Raw genomic sequence first — 27,498 nt, 5'->3', positions numbered from 1 at the left:
TCCTTCCTCTTGTCTGACGCTAATCCTTCCACCTCGGCTTTGGATCCCTTCCTTGCTCCCTCCTCTGAGACCTTGCTCCATTAATCTTCCTCTCTCTCTCTCTCCCTGTATCTCCCTTCCCCTTCTTACTAACTCTCAGCATCCTATTAATATGAACAATTCCCCCGCTTCTTGAAAAAGTCCACCTCAATCCCTGCTTCTCCCTTTAGCTTCTGCTCTATTCCTCTTCCTTTCCAGTCAGTCTTCTTGGAGAGTTCATTATCTTCACTTCCCCAATGCCTGCCCTCCCACAGGGCAACCAGTTTCACCTCACAAGGGGAACTGCCCCCAGTAATGCCATCAACGGCCCCTTTACCCAGAGCTGCTGGACACTCTTATTGTCCTTCTTTCTTGACCCTTCTTGCTAGGAGACCCATTTTCTGCTCCCTCCTTCCTAGAACTCTCTTCCCTTGCCTCCCAGACAAAGGATTTCACCTACCTTTCTAGCCTTTCTTATCAGTGTGCTTCAAGGCCTGCTTCCTCCTGTCCCAGCCAGCACTCCTGATGTCCACTCCTGTTTCTCTCCTGCTCTACACGATCCTTCATGCAGGCCTTCACCCATCTGCTGATCAGCCTCAAACCCAGATCTTGGATCCATAATTCTCTTCTTCTCTCCAGACACTGATTCCAACCACTTGAGGGGCACCTCCTATTGAAATCTCACAGTCACCTCAATCTCAGTCTTTCTAATTATACTGGTTTCTTTTCTCTGTCTCAGTGAATAGCACCACCAGAAATCCACAAGCCATCCAGATTCCCTCCTTAGTACCCCTAAAGTCAACATCTCTGTGTTCTTAAGTCACTACTGCTTCTCTGTCTCTCCTGAGTTGCTACAACAACCAGCACAACTCTCTCCTCCAGACTTCTTGCCTTGGCACTCCAGAATAATCTTTGTAATTCTCAAAGCTCAGCCCACTCTCCTGCTTAAAAGTCATTCACCAGCCTCCTTAGCTTCAGGATAGTGTTCAAATTCCTTCGTTTAGCCCTTTAAGGCCCTTTTCAATCAGGCTCCTGTCCATTTCTCTAGCCCAGCACCCACTCCTTCCACCCCACCTGCACCCACACATCTATGCTCCAGACCCAAGGGGCAACTTGAAGTGCTCAATAGGGTCCAACTAGTTCACTTCCCCTTGCTCCCCAGTATTCCTGCCTGGGATGCCCATCTTCTCCTTTCCCCTGCAAGCACTACCCAGGGTTTTATCCCTGCTGCAACTTCCCCTTGTCAACTTTCTGTGCCCACATAATGTCCAAGTTGTGCTTTTTTAAAAGTGTGCCTCTCACTCTATTTTAATTGCTGATTAACAGGCATGTCTCCCCTACTCCTTGAGTTCTCATGATGTAAAACAAATACCAGGAGCATAATAAACATACAATGAATGTTTGCTGCATGAATGAATGAATGATGGATGCATGAATGGATAAGATTTTAACTATCTTACTATAGCTTTTCAATAAAGTTTTCTGACTTTTAAATAAGTATAACTTTTTAAAGATTATTATAAACACAGTTTTTATAGTCATAGGTTTGATGTTACCTTCACTTCCTCAATCCCTAGAGTCTACTGAAGTGTCAACTGGATATACTTTCATCATATACTTACAATTCCTTATGCTTAGATTTCTGTATCTGCATTTCATTATATTTTTAGGATGTCTTTCTCTTTTAGGCAATGACATCATTGTATCTTCCTCTTGCATCCTTTCTCTAGTCCCCTACTATTCTGCCACTTCTGCATAAAGAAAAGATATATGTGTTATAATTGTCTCTATAAATCAAGAGTGAGCACCCTGTGAGTTCTTTTAAGAGTCAAGTATACAATATTTGTACCCAGATACCACTGGCCCTCTCCTTAAGAGAGCCTGTCTATCACACTGAGAGGCAGACCTTCTTGATAGTTGACCTCTCGGCTCTTTGGACCAACAGTATACCCCTAGTTAAAACCCACTTAATCATATTTTATCTCTCAGGAATTTGGAGTTAAATTACCATGATATTGCTCAGTTACTGTTGACATCCAAGCTGCAGACTTGGAAACTGAGGCTGCCATTTTGGGAGAGCTACAATGACCCCATGCCAAGCAGATAAGAGAAATATGCAGAGAGAAGGAAAAAAACCTAGATATTCAGAGAGAAGCAGAAATAAGAGATTGCATAACTCTAGAGAAACAGAGAAAGAGCAGACTTGATTTCTGGCTTTACACATCTCCACTCCTATTTCCAGGAGAGCCAGCCATACTTGTGATAATTAGACTCCCTCAGAGTTCATTGTATCATTTAATCAAACTTTTTTTTAGGGAAGCTGGTTCTGATTTATTTCTGTTCTTTGCAACTAACAGTCCCTGAGACAACGAAAAGAACTACAGTTTACTTCTTGTTGACTCTCTCAAGAGCTCTCCCACATCCTGGTTAGAGTAGGTATTTTTGTCTCCACATTATGGGAGGAACTGAGCCTCAGGAAAATTAAGTAACTTGGACAAATTCATACATCCAGAATGCGGTAGAGTGGTGTTTAGACCTGGGCTATCTGATTCCAAAGCCATTCTTTAAACACCACATCATACTCCCTCATGACTCAGTGATATTTATTTTGGGCCTTTGGGCTTCTAGCTTCTTGGCTGACTTGACATATATACGTGAGCTCTGGAAAACTTAAATATATTTGACATCCAGAAAATTAAGACATGGAGCTATAAAGTCATAGAACTGAACTAGACCTTGGTAGTCATATTTTTAAACACCTTCATTTATAAAAATGGAAATAGACATACCCAGATCTTAGGTTACTTGTGAAAGATTAAACAGTTTTCAAAAATATTAGATAGATAGTAAGTTGCTGGTACTAGAACGCAATTTTATTTTTTAATTTATTTTTGCATCCTCATACCATATCATCAAATCTGCCTCTTCTGGGATAATCTGATGTGTTTCCTCAAGATGATTAGGAGATGGGATATCCATCAGCCCTGCCCCTATCATATGGAGTCACTTTTGAACTTGGGACATGGAATGCCACCACCACCCAACCTCAGTTAAAATTTCCCTTGACAATGAATGCTGACAGAGACCTTTTACAACACAGTGAAGGAACTATCTTTTTATTGATTAGAATAAGATTTATTCACTAAGTGTGTGTGCCATTGTTTAGAAAATCCCTAGGAAGAAATCTACATCCTCATTTCCTTCTTTATTCCCCAATAATTGAGTGTTTTGTATGTGCAAGGCACTGTGCTAGGCATTGTGAGAGAAATAAAGAAGTGTAACAAACTGTCCCTTCCCTTAAAGTATTCACAGTCGAACTTCAACCTTCCAAGTGATTTGGAAATATAATTTAAATGCACCAATTATTATGTAAAGCAAAGTATATGCTACCTTTTTTTTTTCCATATATAAGGCTGTAAAAAAACAGGAGACATTTAGCAAGGGACAAATTACTTTATAAAATGCAAAATGCCTCTACAATAAAAAGTTGGTTATAGCAGAGTATAATTTATTCTCTTACCCTTTCTGATAAATGAACCTTTGCATTTTCATATTTTATTCTTAATTTTTAAGTATTAAAGTACGTGCCATGAATGATCAATAGGTAGAGAGGGCAGCAATACCACAGTGCTTTGAAATTGCTCTGTTAACACCTCTCTCCTGTTTTCTCCAGGGACAGCGTTTCCCACTCATCCCCCTCTCTATTACAGCTGCCCCTGATGATTAAATATCAGTACCGAGCAGCTTTGTAGTATATTCTCCTAGGAGACTTCTGTTCATTTCTAGCATAATCTCTTATACTCATTTCTTGGGAATGAAAACCCATCTTGTCGCTTTCGGCCAGGTCCCAGAAGTGAAATACTGGGGCACATTAATCTGCCATGACAGCCTAATCCCATTCCTCACCACCTCCCAACAATTCTCACTTTCCTAATTACCTTTCATAGTTTTCCTTTTTTAAGTTTACTATAAGCCGTGGCTGCACACTTCCGTTAAGCCTCTTTTTCAAAGCATATGCACATCTGAAGGTACACCTCCTTTCGCATGCTGTTTTTGGTGCCTGTGCAAAGTGCTTGAATGCCTGTAGGGACAGAATGCTTTACTTTGACTTTCCTTTTCAGTAAGTTTCTCCTGTCCAAAATGGAAAAACTTTGGTGTGTTGGGATGACCTAGTCAGTAATGAACATCATGAGTAAGTACTGGAATTTGGAGATTCTTCTCTTCATCTCTCCTTCTCTCCTCCTCTCTCCACACACCCTGCATAAATATATACATAAATATACATAGTGTATTCACTATTAAGGCATGTGTGCCCCAAAGCTATTTATACAATGGATATACTTACCACAGACAATAAAAATGAGGTGTGGAGTTGAAGTCCATTTTTTCCATATGTGATTGATTTGGACTGTTTTTTTCCCCCAATATTTATATGAAAAAGTAGAAGTGTACCTTTACACAAAGTATATTACATGAAAGACATGGCCTCCTTTAAAAAACTGATTTTATGATCAAGTAAGATTGGTTAATGCTGCATATTATGTTCCTCTCCTGCAGAACCACAATGCTTGTTCTTACATTCTGGGAAATCTTACAATGAAGAAACAGTTTAACTTTTACTGTAGACCCAGCATTTTCCAAATGCATTTGACCATGGGCCCTTTTTTATTCCTGCCCATAATGCCATTTAACATTCCAAATAACTGGTATTTTGTAGAATATTTTTAATAAAGTTTATCCTAAAGATATATTTCATTTTTTTGCCACTAATATCAAGTTTTATGACTGTGCACTTCACCCTCGCCATCCTACAAGGTTCACAGCATATGTGTTTGTAATCTGAAGATGACATTTTGCTTCCAGGAAGGTGAGCGTTGTTAGTGTAAGTCTGGTCAGAGAAAATGTCCTACAGAATTCTAGGGGATTGTGAGCTCCCTGAGGGTAACAGCCATGTCTTGCTTACCTTTGTATTCCACATGCCTGCAGTCTGGCATCATAGCTATCATCAAAACTTGTTGATAAGTGAATGAACGAACGAATAAATCACAGTGTCTTCATAGCATTTTCATAGCATTAGTCTGGTTCGATTGCAAAATCTACACATTTTTGTGATTAACCCAGTATTTTGTGAGGATGGGAAATGTAAAATGGAATTAGGAAAGAGAACAAAGAGAGAATCTGAGGATGAAGATGCTCAAACCACAGAAGTCAAAGGCTGCACCTGCACTCACACCCTGAGAGTCCTTCTGATGAAATGCAGCGGTTCAGAAACCATGCGGATCTTGGCAGAGGAAGAGGTGCAGCATGGGAGGCACCAGTGTATTTGTTATAAGCTGTTTCCTAGTTAAAGGAGGAAACAGCCTACTCATACTGTAAAAAAGAAAATATAAAGTGATTTAGGATCTTCTAATTGCTTTAACTTTGTGTGGATTCTGCTAAACCAATGTGATGAAGGGAGAGACAATATCCTGCATCTTGACCCTACTTTACATCAATGGCTGCTATCAGTAAAGGCACATCCAGGGATGGCTGATCATTAGAAATGAATCACAGGAATCTGAGTCTGCGGTTAGTAGTTATCCTAATAAAATTCTGAATTAAATTTGGCACTATTCTTTCATTGATAACAACCAGCTTGACAAAAATTGAGAATTGAATATCAGAAATGTATGTTACAATCAGCTTTCTCATTATCTAAAGAGAAGAAGATTAAAAACGTGGATGCTAATCCAGAACTTTTACTTACTAGTCCTGTGACCTTGGAAAAGTAGTATAACTTCTCTGAGCCTTGGTTTCCTCATCTATAAAGTGAAAAGACAATACTATTTCACAGTTGTTTTCAGGACCAGATAAAATAATGTATTAAGTTGTTAATCTGTTGCCTAGTGCATGATAGGTACTTACTCATGATAGCTATTATTGTTAATAATATTATTATAAAATATGTTAACACACTTATCATGATCATCCTTCCAATTTTAACTATAACTTCAGACATACCACTGCAAGCTTATTAACCAAGCAGCTAATATTTTAAGTACCTGTTCCATGCCAAGCATATGCATATCACATGTAAATATGAAGTATTCTAGAATTTCAAAGGCCAATGCAAATATAGCCGAGACACAATACAGTGTGCTTTTTGAAAAATGTATTTTTATAAAAATGAAATCTGGGAGAAACCAAGATGGCGGCATAGGTGAAACACCTAACCTGCAGCCGGGCACAACAATTTCAAAGGCACAACTAGAGGTCAGAACGGACATCGTCCAGAACCACAGGAGAGCTGGCGGACTGAAATGCCCACAGCTGGGGGGAAGGAGAAGGCCACGGGGACAATCGGGGGAGCCGTAAAAGCCTGAGGTATGGAGAAACTGGCGGAGACACGAGCACGTGCGCCTGCGGGGAGGATGGAGCCGGAGAGGAAGGGGCGGCTGACGGCCTGGCCGGCGTTCACTGGCAGGAAGGAGATAAAGGCTCCGGAGTGCGCTAAGCGCCGGCTCCGACTGCACTGAGCGCCAGTTCCGGGCGAAACCCTGGGAAGCCAGGCGCAGGCTGGGGGAATGAATCTGGGCTGTGGGGCGCAGGCACAGAGGAGCGGGGGAAGGCAGAGCTCCAGAGGCGCGCACGGGAAGGGGCGCAAAGGACGGACTGTTGCCTGCGCCACTGAACTGCCCTAGCGGGAAGGAGACATAAGCTCAGGACCGTGCTGAACCCCAGTTCCGACTGCACTGAACCCCAGTTCCGGGCGAAACCCTGGGAAGCCAGGCGCATGCTGGGGGAATGAATTTGGGCTGTGGTGGCGGAGGCACAGAGAAGCGGCGGCTCCAGACGCGCGCACTGGAAGGTGCGCAGAGGACGGACTTTTGCCTGCGCCACTGGGTGGCCCTGCTGGGAAGGAGACAGGGACGCCAGACTGCGCTGAGACCCAGTTCCAACTGCACTGAAACCCAGTTCCAGGCGAGAATCTGGGAGTCCAGATTCATTAGGGGAGGGACTGGACTGTTTGGCAGTGGGCGAAACTCCAGGGCGCGTTTCTCTCAGAGGTGTTTGCAAGGAATACAGAGGGACACAGACACAGGAGCCTCATAGGGCGGGGCTGACAGGAAGCCAAGGTTGTAGGCTCCACCCTGTAGCTCCGCCCCAGCCAAGCTGAGCAGAAGCTTTTTCCTGCTGAGTGCCTCAGGTAGTGGCTGACCCACACTGCATTGGAGACCCAGAAACGAGGACATCTAGTGGTTGGTGGGAGATGACACCAGATTTCAATCACTTGCATAAGGGAGGCATTCTAGAGGCAGACTCAGTGAGCGCCAAGGCATTGCTGCATCAAGACCCGGCCCACAAACATGTCTCCTGCACAGCAACTCTTCCTATATGGACAAAGAGGGTCCTCACGGCCAATTGGCCTGGAGGACAATTCCTCCCAGTGACACCAACAACAATCAATACTTAACTGTACAAAGGAGGACCAAGATGGAGACATAGGGCGGCAGCCTGATCGTTGCCTACCACAACAATATTGAGACTACGACGGGAGAGCAGAGCAGACACCAGCCAGAAAGACCGGGGGGCTGGCTGAGCAGATGCTCTACAACTAGAATAAAAGAGAGGGGTACGCAGGATGATGCTGATGCCGGTGACCCAAAGTCCACACTTTAAGAACTATGGCTCAGGCGACACAATGGTGGCCAGGAACGTGCTCGGCGCAGTTCCCCCGGCGGTCTCCGGCTGAGGGGACGGCTCCACTCGCTGCCGAGCACGGACAGACGAGCCCCTGGGAGACATGGGGTGGGAGACTCCGTGCTTGCTGACCTCCGAGTCCTTCAAGAATCTCAATGCCCCGAAGTGGCCAGGTGCGCACGCTCAGCGACTGGCCACCGTTGCAGACCCAAGGGCCGACGCAGCGACACCGGACCAGCCCACCGCCGGGCACCGGGCACACCGGAGCCTTGCCGAGCCCGCCGCCCAACGAGTTCTGTGGCAGCCGCCCTGGAGCTCTGAGAAAATGACCGAAGGAATTGCTGAGAGGGAATTGACCAACAGGAATTGGGATCAAGAAGACGAAACCCCGCTGAGACCCGAGTCCAGGCGAGCCTGCGAGCCTCTGGGCTCAGATGTGGTCACACGCCTCTGGGTCTAGGTGAGGCCTCACGCCCCTGGGTTTGGGTGAGGCCACGCGCCCCTGGGTCCAGGTGAAGCTGGATTCCGGGTTCGGGTGAGGCCATGTGCCCCTGGGTCCGGGCGAATCTGAACCCTGGGTCCGGGTGAGGCCGTGGGCCCCTGGATCCGGGTAAGGCTGGGTCCCGAGTCCGGGTGAGGCCGTGAGCCCCTGGATCCGGGTGAGACCACGCGACCAAGGGTCTGAGAGAGGTAACGCGCCCCTGGGTCCGGGTGGCTTCGTGCACCTAGGTCCAGGTGAGGCCACGTGCCCCTGGGTCTGAGAGAGGCCACGCACCCCTAGGTCCGGGAGAGACCATGTGTCCCTGGATCCGGGTGGGGCCTCGTGCACCTAGGCCCGGGTGGGGCCGCGTGCCCCTGGGTCTGGGGGAGGCCAGGCGTCCCTGGGTCCGGGTGAGACCGTGTGTCCCTGGATCCTGGTGAGACCTCGTGCACCTAGGCATGGGTGAGGTCACGTGCCCCGGGGTCTGAGAGGCCAAGCGTCCCTGGGTCCGGGTGAGACCATGTGTCCCTGGATCCGGTTGAGGCCGCGTGCACCTAGACCCGGGTGAGCCCAAGTGGCCCTGGGTCTGGGAGAGGCCAAGCGTCCCTGGGTCCGGGTGCGACCATGTGTCCCTGGAGCCGGATGAGGCCTCGTGCACCTAGGCCCGGGTGAGGCCACGTGCCCCTGGGTCTGGGAGAGGCCAAGCGTCCCTGGGTCCGGGTGAGACCATGTGTCCCTGGATCCGGGTGAGGCCTCGTGCACCTAGGCCCGGGTGAGCCCAAGTGGCCCTGGGTCTGGAAGAGGCCAAGCGTCCCTGGGTCTGGGTGAGACCATGTGTCCCTGGATCCGGGTGAGGCCTCGTGCACCTAGGCCCGGGTGAGGCCACGTGCCCCTGGGTCTGGGAGAGGCCAAGCGTCCCTGGGTCCAGGTGAGACCATGCGTCCCTGGATCCGGATGAGGCCTCGTGCACCTAGGCCCGGGTGAGCCCAAGTGGCCCTGGGTCTGGGAGAGGCCAAGCGTCCCTGGGTCCGGGTGAGACCATGTGTCCCAGGATCCGGGTGAGGCCTCGTGCACCTAGGCCCGGGTGAGCCCAAGTGGCCCTGGGTCTGGGAGAGGCCAAGCGTCCCTGGATCCGGGTGAGACCATGTGTCCCTGGATCCGGGTGAGGCCTCGTGCACCTAGGCCCGGGTGAGCCCAAGTGGCCCTGGGTCTGGGAGAGGCCAAGCGTCCCTGGGTCCGGGTGAGACCATGTGTCCCAGGATCCGGGTGAGGCCGCGTGCACCTAGGCCCGGGTGAGCCCAAGTGGCCCTGGGTCTGGGAGAGGCCAAGCGTCCCTGGGTCCGGGTGCGACCATGTGTCCCTGGATCCGGATGAGGCCTCGTGCACCTAGGCCCGGGTGAGCCCAAGTGGCCCTGGGTCTGGGAGAGGCCAAGCGTCCCTCGGTCCGGGTGAGACCATGTGTCCCTGGATCCGGGTGAGGCCGCGTGCACCTAGGCCCGGGTGAGCCCAAGGGGCCCTGGGTCTGGGAGAGGCCAAGTGTCCCTCGGTCTGGGTGAGACCATGTGTCCCAGGATCCGGGTGAGGCCTCGTGCACCTAGGCCCGGGTGAGCCCAAGTGGCCCTGGGTCTGGGAGAGGCCAAGCATCCCTGGGTCCGGGTGAGACCATGTGTCCCTGGATCCGGGTGAGGCCGCGTGCACCTAGGCCCGGGTGAGCCCAAGTGGCCCTGGGTCTGGGAGAGGCCAAGCGTCCCTGGGTCCGGGTGCGACCATGTGTCCCTGGAGCCGGATGAGGCCTCGTGCACCTAGGCCCGGGTGAGGCCACGTGCCCCTGGGTCTGGGAGAGGCCAAGCGTCCCTGGGTACGGGTGAAGCCAGATCCTGGGTCCGGGTGAGGCCGTGCGCCCCTGGATCCATCCGGGTGAGGCTGGGTCCCAGGCCCGGGTGAGACCACGTGCCCCTTGGGTATGGGTGAGGCCACGTGCCCCTTAGTCCGGGTGACGCCGTGCCCCTGGGTTCGGCCGAGACCAAACCAGAGGGAGTCGGACCTCCATTACCACCATTTGTCCACCATCCAGAGCTGAGGGGTCAGTGCTGACATGTACACACAAGGAACTACTGGACATTGAAATTGGGTCTCAAAAGAACTGTTGGTCCAGGGGGAAGCTCGCTACAGATTGATTCATTTGCCTGTCAGCATAACTATTATTGCTCGTCTCACATTCAGTTCTTATTAGTATATATCTAGTGACATATGATCTCGCTCATCTAGGGGAAATGATGAACAACATAGACTGAGGAACAAGAACAGAACCAGAAGCAAGGAGGCATCGATCGGACTATCGGGCCTCAGAGGGAGGATAGGGGAGGGTAGGGGGAGGGTGGGGGGAGGGGGAGAGTTCAACCAAAGGACCTGTATGCATGCATATAAGCCTATCCAACGGTTAAGTTCAACAGGGGATTGGGGCATGCGTGGGGAGAGGGGTGGGATGGGAATGGGGGGATGAGGACAAATATGTGACACCTTAATCAATAAAGAAATTTAAAAAAAAAAAAATGAAATCTGTGTTAAAAAATAATATCTGACAATATTGATCACTGATTATTAAGATTAGCTTAACACGTTCACTTATTACATAACTAGAGGCTCAGTGCATGAAAATTTGTGCACTCGGGTGGGGGGGTCCCTCAGCCCAGCCTGTGCCCTCTCACAGTCCAGGAACCCTTGAGGGATGTCCAATTGATGGCCTCCCTCTACGGGAAGCAGCAAGCAGGCTGATCTGGGGACAGCGCCGGCCTGCAAGTGGCTGGCCCTGCTCCCCAAGGCCCCTCTGCACCACCAGTTGCTGCGGCCACTACCCCCCCATCGCCATCCCCTCCCTCTGCCCACTGGCACCCGCCTTGGCTGGCCTGGCGCCGCCCGCTCGCCGGCCCCTGCTGACCAATCATTCTGCCATTCGGTCGATTTACATATTAGGCTTTTATTATATAGGATATAGATTAAGGTAAGATTTAAAGAAGCAACCCAAACCTAGTACCCTCTTTAAAATCTAGTATCCTCTTGAGAAATCCTATTCATAATAATCCCTACAGTATTTAACTGCTGCTTTTTTCCAACATGTGGTCAACACTGAGTCTTTCCAAGGGCTCCTGAACTGATCATGATCTTGGACTGCTTCACACTGGAGGTGGAGAGCAGCTTATGACCAAAATCTTTCATGTTGCACTTGGATGCACTCTTTGCTCCTTTCACTAGCAGAGAAGATGGTGAGCCATCAATCTCCAGTGTTTTCAAGTTAAGGCCAAATTTCCCTTTCAATGTCTGATCTCCTTGCAGTAAACACAAGAACCTGGATGAGTCCTCAACCAAATCCCATGACTTTGCTTTAAACCCTAGGATTCTCTGGAGCTCTCTTGACTCTTAAGATGTTCTAAATCCTACTCCAAAAGAATTGGAAATGAAAACACTTGAGCATTTAAATGAACACTTTGCCAAATTGAAACTATTAAGGAACGGGTTGTTCTATATAAGTGAAATTTAAAGGTAATTAAAAAAAATTCTTCCAAGTATCAATTAACATTTTATATATTTACAATGGAAATATCTTTGTGTTTTAATTATTAACTAATAATTAATATAGACTATGATCTACTACATGCCAGGTACTGTAGGTACTTTAAAGTATTTAATTGTATTCTCATAAATAACAGGTGAGGTAGATAGTATTACCATATTGCTAAAGACAAAGAAACTGCATCTTCACATGACCAAGTAATGGCCCTGACTCTAAATCCAGGGAACTTTCCATACTTCTACACTGAGATACCATAGCATAACTATGGGCTGGAAAACCACAATATAAGCTTATCAACTGTACACATAAAGTAGATTAAATAAAGGCAAAATATTCACAAGGTCTTTTCCCATGGAGAGTCAAATACATTTGGTATAGACGGTTGTTCTGACACTCAGAAGCTGTGTTAAGATTTAGTTCATGAAGTCGACTCTCATCCCCAGAGCCAGAAATTATGCCTCTTGTTCTCAGAGCACCCAAAGCACTTTGCTTGAACCTAGAATACCTCTGTGGTATTTGTGTTATGTGCTACATGCCTTATTTCCCTTATGACCACTTCTCATCTGCCTTACTAGTCTGTAAATATCTTAGAGTCATAGACTCTGTCTTATTCACGTTTTGTATCATCCACGGCATTTAGGCTAACGCAGAGAAGATTCCTGAAAGGTTTACTTAATAGATTAGTGAACTAACAAGCAGTTACCTGTGAAGGTATCTGCTCATGGTCCTTTGTGTCAAAGCAGGAAAACAGTTTGATCCAAAGAGCTGGTGTGGGGAACTGTTGACAGGTCACTGACCCTTCTGTCCTCTTTCAGGAGCGGCTCTGCCCTGGCCCAACTCTATGGAACCTCCGCCACCTTAGAGCACCACCATTTTAACCACGCAGTGATGATCCTTCAGAGTGAGGTACGGCCCCAACGTTCTGTTTCTCCCCTTGATGGAAAATCAATGGAACCATGCCTCCGACCTCTCTCTGTAATGCCACAGGTAGACGCAGAGAAATGGAACAGATTTTTAAGTCAAACTATTAGACCCTTTTGTGTGGCTTTTTTTATTCAGTTAGATGCCTGACCAAGGAACAGGTTCAAATTCTTCCTGAGCTGATTCATTTGGGATTCATTCTTGGTTTGGAAGCTTTTCCCATTCACTTAGCAGAGGAGATGGCCTCCAACTTGCTTACCTTCCTTAGGGCTACAGAAGCCCACACACAGGGACTTGATTCAAGTAGTGAGTGGCCCAACCTTCCCATTGTGAGAAACTCACAGCCCCATTAAAAGAAGGTGGAAACAGGATGATAAAGTTATACTCTATTAGCACAACTGAGGTATCTACATAAAATAAACACTTAAAGTTGCTGGTAGGATCAGTCTGAAAGTGAGAATCGCAGTTACATTTGAGACACAGGATGGCAGGACTTGGAAGTGCTTTTCTCCTTTTAGCTCCCACGGAGAAAAGGAAAACCACTCCTGACTGGCTGAGGCGGCATGAACTTGAAATCGTCAGGAAAAGATCTATTCAGTTTTCTGCAGGCGTACAGATTGTTTGTGTGTGTGTGGCTGGAATAGCATCATTAAATATGGAGGTTTCCTCCAGCCTACCTTGGGAAAGCATGTCTTTTGTAACATCATGAAGGTCTCATTCGATCCCATAAAGAGAGTGGGCAGTGTGGCTGGGGGCAGGCCAACCGCTGGGGAAGACCTGTCTTCAGCTGGGAAGGAAGCAACACAGTTAGGCTCTCGGTAACTCTGACAGAAACCAGCATCAGGCATGTGTGGCTCAGGAATTGCCCTATGAAAGCCATGTTTTAGCCGAGTGCTGTGGCAAAGGAAGGCAGGGACAGGAGGAACTTGGGTTCAGGCCGTCTTTTCTGCACTAGTAATAGGATGGGTTATACCTCAAATCCCAGGCACTCCAAGCTTTGTCATAACAGGGAATATACACAGGATATCTAAGTTTTCTTGAAAGATCATTTGTTTGTTTGTTTGTGGAAACAAATCCCACTAATACAGAATTTGTCTTCAGACAAATAAAATATCTTGGCTACCCTTCACTCAAGACTTCTCTATGAAGGACCGGAATAATAACATTATTATGCAGTGAGCATAACTGGTACATGCAGGCCCTGCCCCGGGCTCCCCCAGCCCCTCCAGTCCTGACCTCAGAAGGACAGAACTGCAGATGTCATCATCACCCACTTCCTAAATGCAAAGGACAGATCAGCTAGGTGGGCAGGCAAAAGTACCCCAGACTTTTCTTCCTCCACTTGCTTCTCTTTCCATCAACACCATCCTTCTTCCTAAACCAGGGGTAGGGAACCTTTTTTCTGCCAAGGGCCATTTGGATTTTTATAGCTTCATTTTCGGACTGTACAAAATTATCAACTTAAAAATTAGCCTGCTATATTTGGTCAAACATTTAATTAACTCACCCCTAATGCCTGGACAGGGCCAGACCAAATGATTTTGCAGGCCTTATATGACCCCCAGGCCCAGCTTTCCCCACCCCTGCGCCTAAACAAAATGGAAGCAGTATTTCAAGGACACAAATTTATTTCCAGGACCAAACTCTTGAGGCACTGGAAGACGCCAATCTGCATATAAACAATACACTGATTGCAAAGTAATGTTTTTTTTATCAGTATTAAAGCTGATCTGGCTAGCTTGGTCACTCAGTTAGCTGTAAACAACTGGCTTAGTTACTATACGTCCTTTAAAAGTGGTAAAATGCACTCTCACAAAATAATCAAGATCTTCGAATTCAGACCAGCTTTCTCCTGGACTTCACATTAGTTTTATTGTGACTTGCTCCTAACAGCTATGCAGGCAGACCTCGGAGATATCATGGGTTTACTCCCAGACTGTCGCAATAAAGAGAGTCATAATAGTTTTGCTGGTGGAGGATCTTGCCCTCAGTTTATTAAAAAAATGCAGCATCTGTAAAGCACAATGAAGCAAAGCACAATAAAATGAGGAGTGTCTGTACTTCTTTCACTGGGAGATGCTAGACGTGTGGCTGAATCCCAGGAACTACTTGTCAGTAGCTTCCAACCACCGTTTCTCAGGCCCCAGTATACCAGCCTGTGATTGATCCACAGGGCAAGGCTCGGGCAGAGAAACCGGGGCAGAATTACGGTATGGCATTCCTTTAGTTATTTGTCTTCTTCCTAATGGCTGAATTAAGGGTCTGGAAGAGTTCATTTGAAAATTATTAATAATATTGGACCTGGTCCCATGTGGAACCAATATACTGTAGTCTTTACCAAGTGGTGGGTTCACCCAAGGAGATAAATTAACTCGGGGAAGCAGATTTTCATCTGGTGCCTGGTAGGCGGTAATTTACTAATTGATATTCTGGTTCCCAGAAATAATTAATTTACTTCTCATTGGGAAACAGTTTATTCTTCGGCAGTCATTTCACCCCCTCCTGCACCATCTTCTGGTTCTCCACGCTAGGTATCCGACTGGTCCAGTTCCCGGGCCCTGTGTTTATGAGTTCGTACTGCATGCTAAGAAAACCTGATAAATGAGAAGTCCTGACTTTCAGAGCAAATTAAGTGGATTGTCTGTCACTTTACAAAAGGATTTTCCACTTCACTAAAACCATTGTACAGCTGCCAGGGTAGCTAAAACACGTTTTGATGAAGTGTTCTTTTCAAAGGTATGGAGATACAGGTGTGTTTTCACATTTTCCTAGGTGAAAGTCATCTTTACACTATCAAGAACTCTGCTGAGAACAATATCATATACATTCTAACTACTCAGGAAGTATGTACTGAATTTAATCTGCCACATGCTTCATCAAGATGATCTTCACCGTTTAACACAGGGTTTCTCAACTTCAGCTGCTCTGGCATGTTGGGCCCCATTCATTGTTGCTATTCAGGCCAAATTGTGCCTTGTAGGACCTTTCGCAGCATCCCTGGCCTCGCCCCACTCTATGCCAGTAGCACCCATCACCAGTGTGACAATCAAAAATATCTCTGAACATTGCCAGACATCCCCATTGCTCAAATCACCCCCAGTTAAGAACCTCTGGCCTAATGTTTTTTCTCCTCCTTAAAGGCATTTGTTGACATAGCAAGTACTTCCAAAATGCCAACTTGAGTTTTAATTAGTGAAATTAGTATTTATTTTAGGGTCATAAAGATTCCCAAATGTTTTGTTAACTTCTACATTCAGTAATTCCACAGGAAATGGGTAGTCAAATAGAGTTGTTAGCACAAATACACCCAATAGTAAGACAAGGTCAACATTTTTCAGTTTGCTCTTTAAGACTAGACATAACAAAGTGTCCCTTGGTAGTCCTTCTCAAAAATGACTGCACTTTCTGACTTTGCTATATTTGCCAGGGACTATGTTTGTATTTGTGCAAAATTTCATTAAGCTTTTTAAAAGATGGTTTGTCATGTTTTTCCTATATATATTTAATACATATAGAAAAAATATGCAATATATATTTAATATATATAGGAAAAACATGCAATCAAAAACTCATATTTAATGGGGATTTTTTTGTGACATTTTACTTTCTCATTACAGGGTCACAACATCTTTGCTAATCTGTCCTCCAAGGATTATAGTGACCTCATGCAGCTTTTGAAGCAGTCAATCTTGGCAACAGACCTCACGCTGTACTTTGAGTAGGTATCGGCATTTGGTCTATTTGACAAATGGATATCTAAAGTTTCATCCTGTAATTAATTTCCAGGTGCAATTTGGAGGTTGCCTGTTGTTCTAGCAATGTGTAAATGAGCTAAACTTTTTGCTTTGTTTTTCCCTCATCTAAATAAACTTTATTAAGGTGATGTGTGTAAGATAAGAAAATCAGGGCTACCACCACAAGATTTAGAGCTTTCTTTACTTTTTATGATCCTTGTGTGGAACTCTTGACTCTGAAACTAAGTGATGGCCATTTTTATTTTAAAGACTTCTATTTTAGACTATTATTTCTCTTCAGATGTAAAATGGCATTGCTGGTGCTAATGAAAAAGGTTTGTTGCTGGAAGGTATTCCAAGCCTTCATTCCTTGCCTCTCCTCTAAATCTTTCTTAGAAAAGCTGCCACCACCCCCCCCTTTTTTTTTTTCCAGTTTTAGACCTCCACCTGAGCTGGAAATTCCATCCCTCTCATTTCCTCTAAGACCTGCTCTAACAGGTACCACCACCTCTTTCGGAAGCCTGGAAATATCTTCCTTTGCTGATATACACAGTTTTTTCTTAAAGACCAAACAAATTTCCTTCCTTCAAAAATTATTTCACTTACCCCATGGAGATCTTAATTGCTTTTCAATTTACATTTCTTTTCATGCCTACCTTGTAAAATAAATGGAGCACATTTGTACCTTTGTTTTCCTAACACCCGTTTTACCTTAAAGAGTAGTGTTCACCTCTACATTCTATCAAAATTAGACTTTCAGAAGTCACCAGAGACTTCCTTGTCCCCAAATTCAATGTCCTTTACTCATTTCTAATATATTCTAACTTCTTAGAGAAATCTGAAGATTTGCTGACTTCTCATTGACAATTTCTACTCTCTTTTCTTCCCCCAACATCCAGCTTCCTTTCTCTCCCTTTTTCTGGATCCTTCCTAAGTTTCTTTTCTCCTTACTCCTTTGGATGAGTTCTTGAACCCATGTTCTTCTTTCTCTATTTATATTCACTCCCCTGGTTGCATCTCTATAATACCTTTATATTATAGAAGACTGAAATTCTTCAGTCTAACCCTCGACATGTACCTCTTTTAGGGGATTCATTGCTTTCAAAGTAACCTTTAAACTTGGTTTGAATTTCAAGCCCTTCCATAGTCTGCCCCCAACCTTTTTTTTTTCATTCTTTTATTCCACTTCTCTCCTACATGATTTGTCTTCCTTGACCAGCAGTACCGATCTACATGTTACCCTTTAAAACACCTATGCAGTGCCCCTTGTGCCCCAATCATATTACTGTTCCTACATGGAATCTTATCCCTCTAGTTCCCCATCTGGCTGAAATACCCTTTAAGGTTCATCTCTTCTACCACCTTTTCCAGGAATCTTATGTCACTCCTTCTGTATTCTTACTGCACTTTGGCATTATATCGGTTAGTATTAGATTCATTTATAAGGGCCCAAAAAAATAACACAAAATAACAGTGGCTTTCTTCTCTGTCACGCAGAAGAAGACTGGAGATAAACAATCTGTAGTTGGTAGAGTAACTACATTAAGTCACCAGGGACCCAGGCTACTTTTGTCTTTCTGTGCTGCCACTTTCAACACATAATTTCTGCCTTAGTTCAAGATAGCTACTCAATGTCCACCCACCTCCCAGCAAGCAGAAAAAAGGAAGGAGTGAAGAAAAAAAAGGCCAAAAGGTGATGCAAGTTATCTTTTAAGAGAGTTTCCTGGAAACTCCCCAGAACACTTGCACTTACATTTCATTGGTCAGAATTTAGTCATTTGGCCATACCAAGGTTGAAGGAAGGTTGGAAAGGAAGCCTTAATTCTGTTACAGTCCTGTGCTGCACAACAACATTTTGGTCAACATCAGATGGCATATACAACTGGTATACCATATAGTCTAGGTATGTAGTGGGCTATGCCGCCTAGGTTTGTGTAAGTGCACTCTGTGATGTTCACAAGACGATGAAATTGCCTAGTGACACATTTCTCAGTTTAGCAGCACATGACTGTAATCACTGTTCTACTAAAAACTAGGACTTCTATAACTAAGAAAGAAAGGGAGGAGAGGTACTAGAGTAGACAACTGACAGTGTATGCCACACATTTTTATTGTTGGCTCCTGCTGAAAGTGTTATTACATGGAAATAGTGGAAAGAGTAAAGGCTTTAGACTTACTGGTCTGGATTTAAATTTCATTCTGGCATTCTAATTAAACCTGGTGTATTGAGCCCAAGTGTCTATGTCTTCTCCCTCCTGAAATTTTACTGAATTGGCAAATGAACTTAAAAGGAAAAAGGGGGACAAATCTGCAAGGGAAAAAGACAGGGGGGCATACAATAACTGATAGATGTCAACACATTTGTGGAAACAGAAGGCCAGCTGATGAATGGTAACTGATTGAGCAGAGTAGAAGTGAAAAGTAGGACCCACGGAGGAAGACAGCTCTGAGAAGCAAGCCCATTGGCTCTGCAGAACCTCACTGGGGGCTTAGAGACAAAGGCACCATGAAAAGTGGATTTGACACTTAGAGCTTAAGACAAGGTGATTACTAGAAGGTCAGTTTACAGAACACCCAGCGCCCACGAAGTCTTCCACCAGCATAGTTGATAACTTCCTTTCCCCTACACTTGCAGAAGGCCAAAGGATTATTCTCTGGAGAAATGTAAGAAAGAGCTCTGGAGTGGGGAAATGAGATGCAAACCTCAGAAGAGGGGATGACGCAGAATGGAAGGAGTCTCTGCATTCAAAGCCCATACCCCTAGTCCAGTCACCAGAACCTAGAAATCTATAAGCTGCACACTCAGGGTTGTCAGATTTAACAAATGGAAATTCAAGAAGTCCAGATAAATTTGCATTTTGGATAAACAAATGAACAATTTTTAGTATAAGTATGTCCCATGCAATGTATGCATGGGACACACGCAACTCCAGCTCAATTTTTTAATGTCTTGCTATTACACACAAAAGGATAACAAGGATCACACAACATTGATATGAAACACAGAGGCTAAAACAACCAACAATAAAATAGAATCAGAGAAAACAAGGAGAGGAAGAAAACAAAAAACTATCGTTAATATCCTTAGAGAGCCAAGATATTACATCCATGAAACAAGAATAGGATGCTTTAAAAAAAATAATAGGAACAACCATAGAAGAAGACAGAGCTCTTGGAAATTAAAAACATAATGGCCAAAGGAAAAAATCAAATGATAGCATTGGGAAATACAATCAAAGAATAATAAAGCAAAACTATTGAAAATCCTGCTTTATTTTATTATACGGTTTACCCGTGAACGGTTTGAACTGTGCAGGTCCACTTATACAGATTTTTTTCAATAAATACAGTCAGCCCTTTGCATATGTGGGTTTCACATCCCCATATTCAACCAGCCATGGTTCTAAAATAGTATTTTCAGTCCTCTGTTGGGACTCTGCAGATGCAGAGGACTGACTATATACATTGTTCAACACCATTTTATATAAGAAACTTGAGCCTCTGCAGATTTTGGTATCTGAGGGGTCTGGAACCAATTCTCCAAGGAGTGATGGAAGTATTTGGAAAGTTAAAACTTATATGCAAATTTTCAACAGTGTAGGGTTGGCACCTCTAACCCTAGCATTATTCAGGGTTCAACTGTAATGCTTTTTAGGAATGTTTGATTTGTTAACTATGTGCATGTATTACTTTAATAAATATACATTTTAATCCCAGCTCTACCACTACCTAGCTGTGTGTCATCGGATGAATGATATACCTCTCTGAGCCTTTTTTTTTCCATGTGTAAAATGGAGATAATACCTATGTTATCTGTCTTATGTCTTGTAAATGTCTTGTATATTTTATAAATGGCTACATCTATAGCCTCATTTGCTTTATAGCCTATTTATTTTGCATGTTTAGTGGCTTTCATGTGTGACTTAACTATCATGATCTTCCCTCTTTTTCTGAATGGATGCATTTTGATTTGGAATTTATCGAAGCTTGTATCCCTTTAATATTTTTCTTTCCTGTCTTTGACACTTGTAAGATTTTATGTTATTTTCCTCAAAGTAGGAGCATTTTCCCAAGCCAAGTTTCCAAGTAATTTCTAAGGGAGAAAAAAACCTCAACAGTTGGAGTCCATTTATCAAGCCCTGTTAGCCATGTGACGAATCACCAAGTGACCGCTGGAATGCAGTCAAGGAAGTGGCTGCAACTCGTTTTCTCATTACTCTGCTCTTATCTTAATGCTGCAGCCACTGCTAATGTCTGCTGACTCCCAAGGAAGCTGCTAGCTCTCTTTTTGTCACCATTATTGTTTTCCGAGGTTCTGAATAGCTGTTCATTCCCTAATCTGGACCTTCAGGAGGCTGATTCACTTGCCTGTCTAAAGTTGCATTAAGGTGTTGCCATATTTTTTAGCCAAAACAATCCCTAGGGTTAATGAGGGGGAAGCAACTACTACAAACAGCCACCCGGCTGCTTTTATTTCACGATTATATAGTGTGGGGCTGGAAGGGATGTTAGAGATGATGTAATCTAAGTCATCTTTTTCTTGTACATCACGTACTGAGTTCGAAAATGTTAAAGAGTATAGTTTGGGTCATATATAATTAGTGGCTAAATTGGAACCCACACTTTGCTAAAAATTACACAAAATCTTGCAAGTGTCAGAGACAGGAAAAAGCCTCCTCTTTTAGGGTTTTTTCCACAATCGCTATATTCATCCTCTAATTAAAAAATCAAGAAAGACTTGTCATTTGAATTGGGGCTAAATTCCACGGCAATATTGACCTTCCCAGCTGTACATTAATTGGTTTACTCTGAGAGGCAGCCTGAGTTCCCCGTGCCCTCTTCCAAAGCACAGACAAGGGCTTGCAGGCGGGCAGATTCGTTTTAGAGGTGACATCAGAAATAGGAGTAGGGGACTGGGACAGTAAAACGGCACGTAGGAAAGCTACTGTAAGAACACAGACCCTTGTTGGTCACCACTGTGCTCAACCAGGCCTGACCCTATGCTGCACCTCAAAATTATCCACCAGCCTCCACGTTCCATCAGCCAAGGTTATTCCATGGTCGTTAATTCCCACACCAGTTCCGGACATCCGTGCCTGAGGGCTGGGGATGCCTACAGCATCCAGTCCCACAGGGGGAGTCAGAGCAGCGACAGCACAGAAAGCATGCGAGGCAGGGCCGGTGAGCCGGGAGCTGGGCACTGGCTGGTTGAGGCTACAAAGGCTGAGAAAGGTGGGTCAGGAGGATGCGAGGCAGCCCCAGAGGAAGTCTGGATCAGCACTGGCTCTTCTGCCCTGGCTACTCAAATCAAAAGTCAGGACACAGTAGAGGTCAACCACAGAGGAAACACACTGCTTTCCTCCCCTAGGAAGGGGAAAGCTGGCTAGAGGAAGGGCCAGGCCTTTGGAGAGGGGTGTAGGACTCATTCCTGGCGCAGGATCTCCTGTGATGCGCCCACAGGGAAAAACGTAAGGTTCCTGGAAACGTGGGGCCTCTTTAAAAATAACCACAAAACCCTGTAACTTTAATTTCTAATGGTTTTAGGTGTCCTCAAGATTCTCTCCTATAAGTGACAGATAAAAGCAGAATTCACTAGTTTAAAAAAAAAAAAAAAAAAAAAACACCTCAGTGTGAATTTCTAAGTCTCACCACCTAAATCTGGGGGTTAATTCTTCAGCCTGATTTTCCAACTCACTAAAACTTTCTCCAGTTTCTGCTGAATGGTTTTCTAAAATTGATTTCTGTGTCTATTTCCAAGTCCTTGCAGTGAACAAGGCTTTGATATTTAAATAGTAATTCCAGCATCCCAAGCAAGAATTAGATATACCTTATCAGTATGCAGCCATGTGACTTTGAGGGTCACTCAATCTCCCTTTGCCTCAGTTTACTCATCAGCAGAATGGGGATAGGCACCTCACCCACACCAATCCCCTAGGGTCCTTGTGATGGTCAAAGGAGATCACCTATTTGAAAAATAACTTGGTAATTTAAATAAGATTTAAATAATATAAATAATTAATATTTAAATAATTTAAATTTGATAACTTTGATAATTTAAAATACCTTATAAAGAAAAGACCCATTGAGCCAGAAGCTAAATAAAATTTATATAATTATAGATGACACCTGAGGTCTGCAAAGAGAGAGATCCAAAATTACATGAGTTAAAATGTCAACGGGAAATCACAATGCCCTGTACTATTTGCATGGAAGTCAACGAAGATGACCTATGCAACTTGCACAGCTTTCACACTAATAAAAACAATACTTCCTGAATGCTTACTTGGCGGCTTTATATACACATTATCCCATTTAATATTTAGAGCAGTCCCATAAGAATAGGTACTATGTTTGAGCTCAAATACACCTGAGGAAACTGAGGTTTGGAGAGACTCAATAAATTGCTCACAATATTACATAATAAAGCTGAGAGTGATGCCAAGTAGTTGGGCTCCAAAATGTTTGAACTACTCTGCCATTCTCTCTGCACTTATAGGATTGTTAGTTTAAGAGCACTAAAGGGGAAACTGAGGCTAATCCTGGGAACACTCAGACATTGAAGGCAGCAGTAAGTTGAGTATGCCCATGTCCAAGGCCAGTTCCAAGCACACTGGGCAGCAAGCCATAGCAATTCAACTAACTGCAGACTAACCAGCAGATTGGGGGGCAGGGCCTAGGCTCCAGGTTCCAGTTGCTCAGGAGCCTGACTGGTGGGGCTGAGACTGCAATTAGAGGCTCCTTCTTGCATGGAGGTAAGCTGGGGCATCAGAAGTTGAAAATTATTTAGCTCTAATACAGTCCTCGGGGGTGTTGCCGTCAGGTAGCAATTATAGTTTAGCATCACCCCCCAACAGGGTGTGATCACATCACAGTGTCTCTCACATCTGCCAGGTGCCTGCTCTGTGCCCAGCTCTGCTCTAGGTATCTCCCCGTATCACCACTAGAATGGGAGCTCCACGAACGCAGACATCTCACTCTGGGAACCCCAAAACCTATCTGACACACTGCCTGACTTAACATGTTCTCAAAATATAATTTTTTTGGAGATTGAATTATCAGATCAACTATAAGGTCAATATTGTTATCCCTATCCTATAGATAAGGATACCGAGTCTTAGAGAGGGTAAGACTTTTTCCGAAGTCCTCAAATTGTCTATGTTCAATCTCCAGGCCACATTGCCTCAGACCACTCTTTAAACTGAGAATTACTTAATAATTCAAATTTTATAAATCAAATGGGTGCCCCATGCCTTTTTGGTTGGCTTTCTAATTAATCAGACTTTAAAAAAATGATTTTTTTATTTCCCTTTGTATTCTACAAACATTCATCACCAATTATGGAAAACGCTCAGCCTAATGGTTTCTAAACCAGCCTAAAGGGATGCAATAAGTTGCATTTCTCAAAAGCATCTGATAATGACAGCAAAATGTACTAACTCATCTAGGATTGCTAGGAGTCATCGTTTGACCATCGTTTAAAATAAACAATTTATTTTTTAAAATATAATAAGAACTCAATAAATGTTTCTACTCCTATGCAGACAGGAATATTAATTCATTCAACAAATGTTTATTAAGAGCCCACTATGTTCAGTGTCATCAACCTCCACAGTTGCCTGCACTCAACTAGCCGCCATATTGAAAAGGAAGAGAATAGATTAATGGATAGTGAGGTGTTTTGACTTGTAGGGCTTAACCCATTGCTCTTTTCCAAACATTCTTATATTCTAACAGAGTCTGATAAATTAATCTACTAGCACAGCAGGCCCTATGGCAGGTTGATGGAAGAAATATTTTGGTACTTCTTGATGCATTTCAAAGCAGTTTTACATATAGTCATGCCCACATCCCCATCCACCTAATATTGCAACTGTATAAAAAAGTGAGAAATTGATCCACTAACACTTATTATGCCTCCTTTATGCCAGGTTCTGTGCTAGCTGCTGGGGATGCAGAGGTAGAAAAGGCATGTTTCTTACCTTTAGGGACTCAGAACCCAGTGGGGAAGAGAGAAAAACAGAAACACCAAAGCATGACAAGTGCTGCAGCCAAAGTAAATGCAGGGGCCACTGGGGCATGTGCCATCTAGCAACGCCCTAAACCACTTCCACCTGGTGATTATGGTTTAACAGAACTGATGGTTAGGTCCTTGTATTGTCTACTCTTCTGCCATTTTTAACATTCAAAGTCATTCTAGTCTTTCCATTTCCTGCATTTTGCCAATTTTATTTGTGTTGTCAACATCAGCACAGCATCAGACAGGTCATTTCATTCTTAGCTAGTCCTTGTATTATCAGACTACTTAAGCAGGAACATAATTCATTTTCCAAATTAAATATATGAATTTTGTTTCTTTAGTCATAATTACTGGAGTTAACATCTGCATATTAATTTACTCTTCATCAGTGCTTTTACATCCAAAGTCCCAAATCTCTCAGAATCTGCATTTAGCAATCAGTTGCAGATGTACCCTTGCCTGTTGAATGAGCTGTGAGAACACTGAGAGAACAACACCCAGCTCCTCCCCTGCACCCACCCAGCTGCCCACACACACTCCTGCCTTCCCTGCCTGATGACCCTGGGGCTGGACTTTCAGGAGAGTCACAATCATGATTTTCCACCTCTCCTAACTTTCCTGGGCTCTTAGACTCTTGGTAGATTCAGTTAGATAAATAGGGAAAGAATATGTAATATATAAATTTACCAAAAAAAATATACACAGGAATGGTGATTTCTCGCTTTACCAACAAAGGGTGCCTTGCAGGTAAATTACAAACCAGAAAGATTTTCAATGTAGTGATGGGTGACTGGAAACCAAACTTTACAATTATATTTGAGGGTAATTTTAGCAGTTCTGTTCAAATGATGCTTTTGTAAAGGCTGCTATATTTTTCTGAGTGGAACGTATGTCAAGAGCAGGATAAAAGCCTAATAAAAAGATATCTGATTATAAATGAGATTTTCCAGTAAGCTGCTTTTCACTAGCTGAGGTATTTGCCATTGTCCCTGAAAAACAAGGTTCTCAGGATTGTACTTGAGAAGGCAATGATATTGGTCCCTGTGGCAGAGGAGTCCAGATCCGGGGAATCTTATATATAATACTAGAGGGCTGGTGCACAAATTCGTGCATGGGGAGGGGGCCAGGCCTCAGCCCAACCTGCACCCTCTCCAATCTGGGAGCCCTCAGGGGATGTCCTACTGACGGCTTAGGCCCACTCCCTGTGGTTCTCTGCTCTCTGCAGGGCCTGCCTGCTCCACACTGCGGCGATGGGCAAGCAGGCCCTGCTGGGTGCTGCCTGTGGGCCGCGCTTGCCTGCTGGGCTCACATTGCCAGGGCGACGCCACCAGCATCCCGCCCCAGCCGCTATGGGTGCCACCATCTTTGTCACAGAGTGATGGTTAATTTGCATATTACTCTTTTATTAGATAGGATTGTGGACACATATGGTCATGCTGTTGACTCTGTAAAAATCTATACACACACACACACATGTTGATGCTAAAAGGCTTTGTGGGCAAATTCATTTTTTAAAAGCACAGTGAATTTCACATTGTTGTTTTGTAATGATTGTCACTAAGGAGGAGTTCAGAAATAAACCACCTGGAGCCATGGACCCAAGCTGGCCTGGGCCATCTGCAGCTCTTCTTTGGAGCATCCCCTTGTGTGATGCCTGCCATGGGACTGGATACTAGTACGGCAGTCCATGGTGCCATGGCATCTCAAGAAGGGGCTCAGCCACTGCTTTCCATATCCTCTCAACATGCAAGGCTGTCTGGGAGGCTGGGGACCTGGAATCTACCTAGATCTTCCCACAACTTCCCTGGGACCCTGAGCAATTCAGCTTCGTCTTTCTTCACCTTGAGTTTCCTCACCTGCAAAATGACAGAATTACAGTAAATTGTTCTCAAAGGTTTCATACAGGGTGGGACAAAAGTAGGTTTACAAGTTGTTCATATAGAAAATAACATAATAATTAATAAATAATAATACAAGAATAAACTCAGTTTCACATACTAAACAACTGTAAACCTACTTTTGCCCTACCCTGTATACCGCTAATAGTTTATAATAATGAAAACTCAAGTTAAATATAGAAAATAAATCATTCTATGACCCAGCAGTTTTACACATATGTGTGTGTGTGTATGTGTGTGTGTGTGTGTGTGTGTGTTTGTGGAGAGAGAGAGAGAGAAGAGAGAGAGAGAGAGAGAGGCATATATTGTTATGTGACCTTTGCATATCATCACTTCAAAAAACCTTTTGCCTTATGAAAATGATGGACCCCATCTTCGTCTTTCAAGACGTTAATTTTCAAAAACTTAAATGCACTTTGGTTTAAACTTTAAAGCATCTATTTGTCACTTATATGACCAAATATATTATCAGACGTATGATGTACATGGTTCCACCAATGACTGGACTTTTCCCATCTTCATCTTGATAAAACCATGGTGTGTAGAAAGTCTCCTATTCCCATATGAGGTCATAGCCAAACCTTGAGATGCCAGAATGAATAGAGCCTCTTAAGAAATTGCATAGTTTGTCGGGGGGGGGGGGGGGAATAAAATTAGTATGCCACATTCTTCTGTGCCCTATGCAAGACATTCTTCCTGCCCTCCTCTCTCCACCATCCTCTAGGGATAGTGGATATTCCCTTTTGTCAATAAAATCTAGCTTTGTTATAATGTGATGGAAAGTCTATGGACTGATTTGGGGTTCAGTTGATTTAAGACTTTCACACCAGCAACTCTAGCTATTAGACTTTCCATCATTGGGGAATTTATTCTTATGGTTCTGTTTGGTTGGCATGTCATAGATTTGTATTTTTAATATATTTTTTGTATTGAGTTAGCCACCTAGGTGGTTATGCCTCCACTTTGCATCGAAAATGTCATGTCTCATACCTCTAACATGCTCTCAGTAGACATAACAATACTCAGTGGAAGGAAGGTCAGACAACGGTGCTCTTAAATTTCCTAGAACTCGTTATGTTGTCCACATAATGAGTTCAAGTTAAAATATAGTCTTCAAGAATCTGACAGGGCTTTTCTTGGATAGATTTTATATTGTTTTCTTATTTCAATCTCTCCAA

At 44.2% G+C, this 27,498-nt stretch overlaps 1 protein-coding gene across 2 annotated transcripts in view; it reads left to right on the top strand.

Annotated features, from left to right (window-relative positions):
• Nucleotides 1-27,498, top strand: part of PDE11A (phosphodiesterase 11A) — a 296,962-nt gene that overhangs the window by 225,164 nt on the left and 44,300 nt on the right. For both annotated transcript variants that reach the window (XM_054722954.1, XM_054722953.1), the window contains 2 exons: nt 12,566-12,656; nt 16,289-16,389. In XM_054722954.1, the coding sequence (XP_054578929.1) occupies nt 12,566-12,656; nt 16,289-16,389 (192 nt within the window). The remainder of the gene's footprint in view (nt 1-12,565; nt 12,657-16,288; nt 16,390-27,498) is intronic.

Source organism: Eptesicus fuscus, chromosome 11 (assembly GCF_027574615.1).
Source record: "Eptesicus fuscus isolate TK198812 chromosome 11, DD_ASM_mEF_20220401, whole genome shotgun sequence".
NCBI classification, from domain to species: domain Eukaryota; kingdom Metazoa; phylum Chordata; class Mammalia; order Chiroptera; family Vespertilionidae; genus Eptesicus; species Eptesicus fuscus.
Note: the sequence above shows the minus strand (reverse complement) of the source record. Positions and strands in the feature narration are given on the sequence as shown.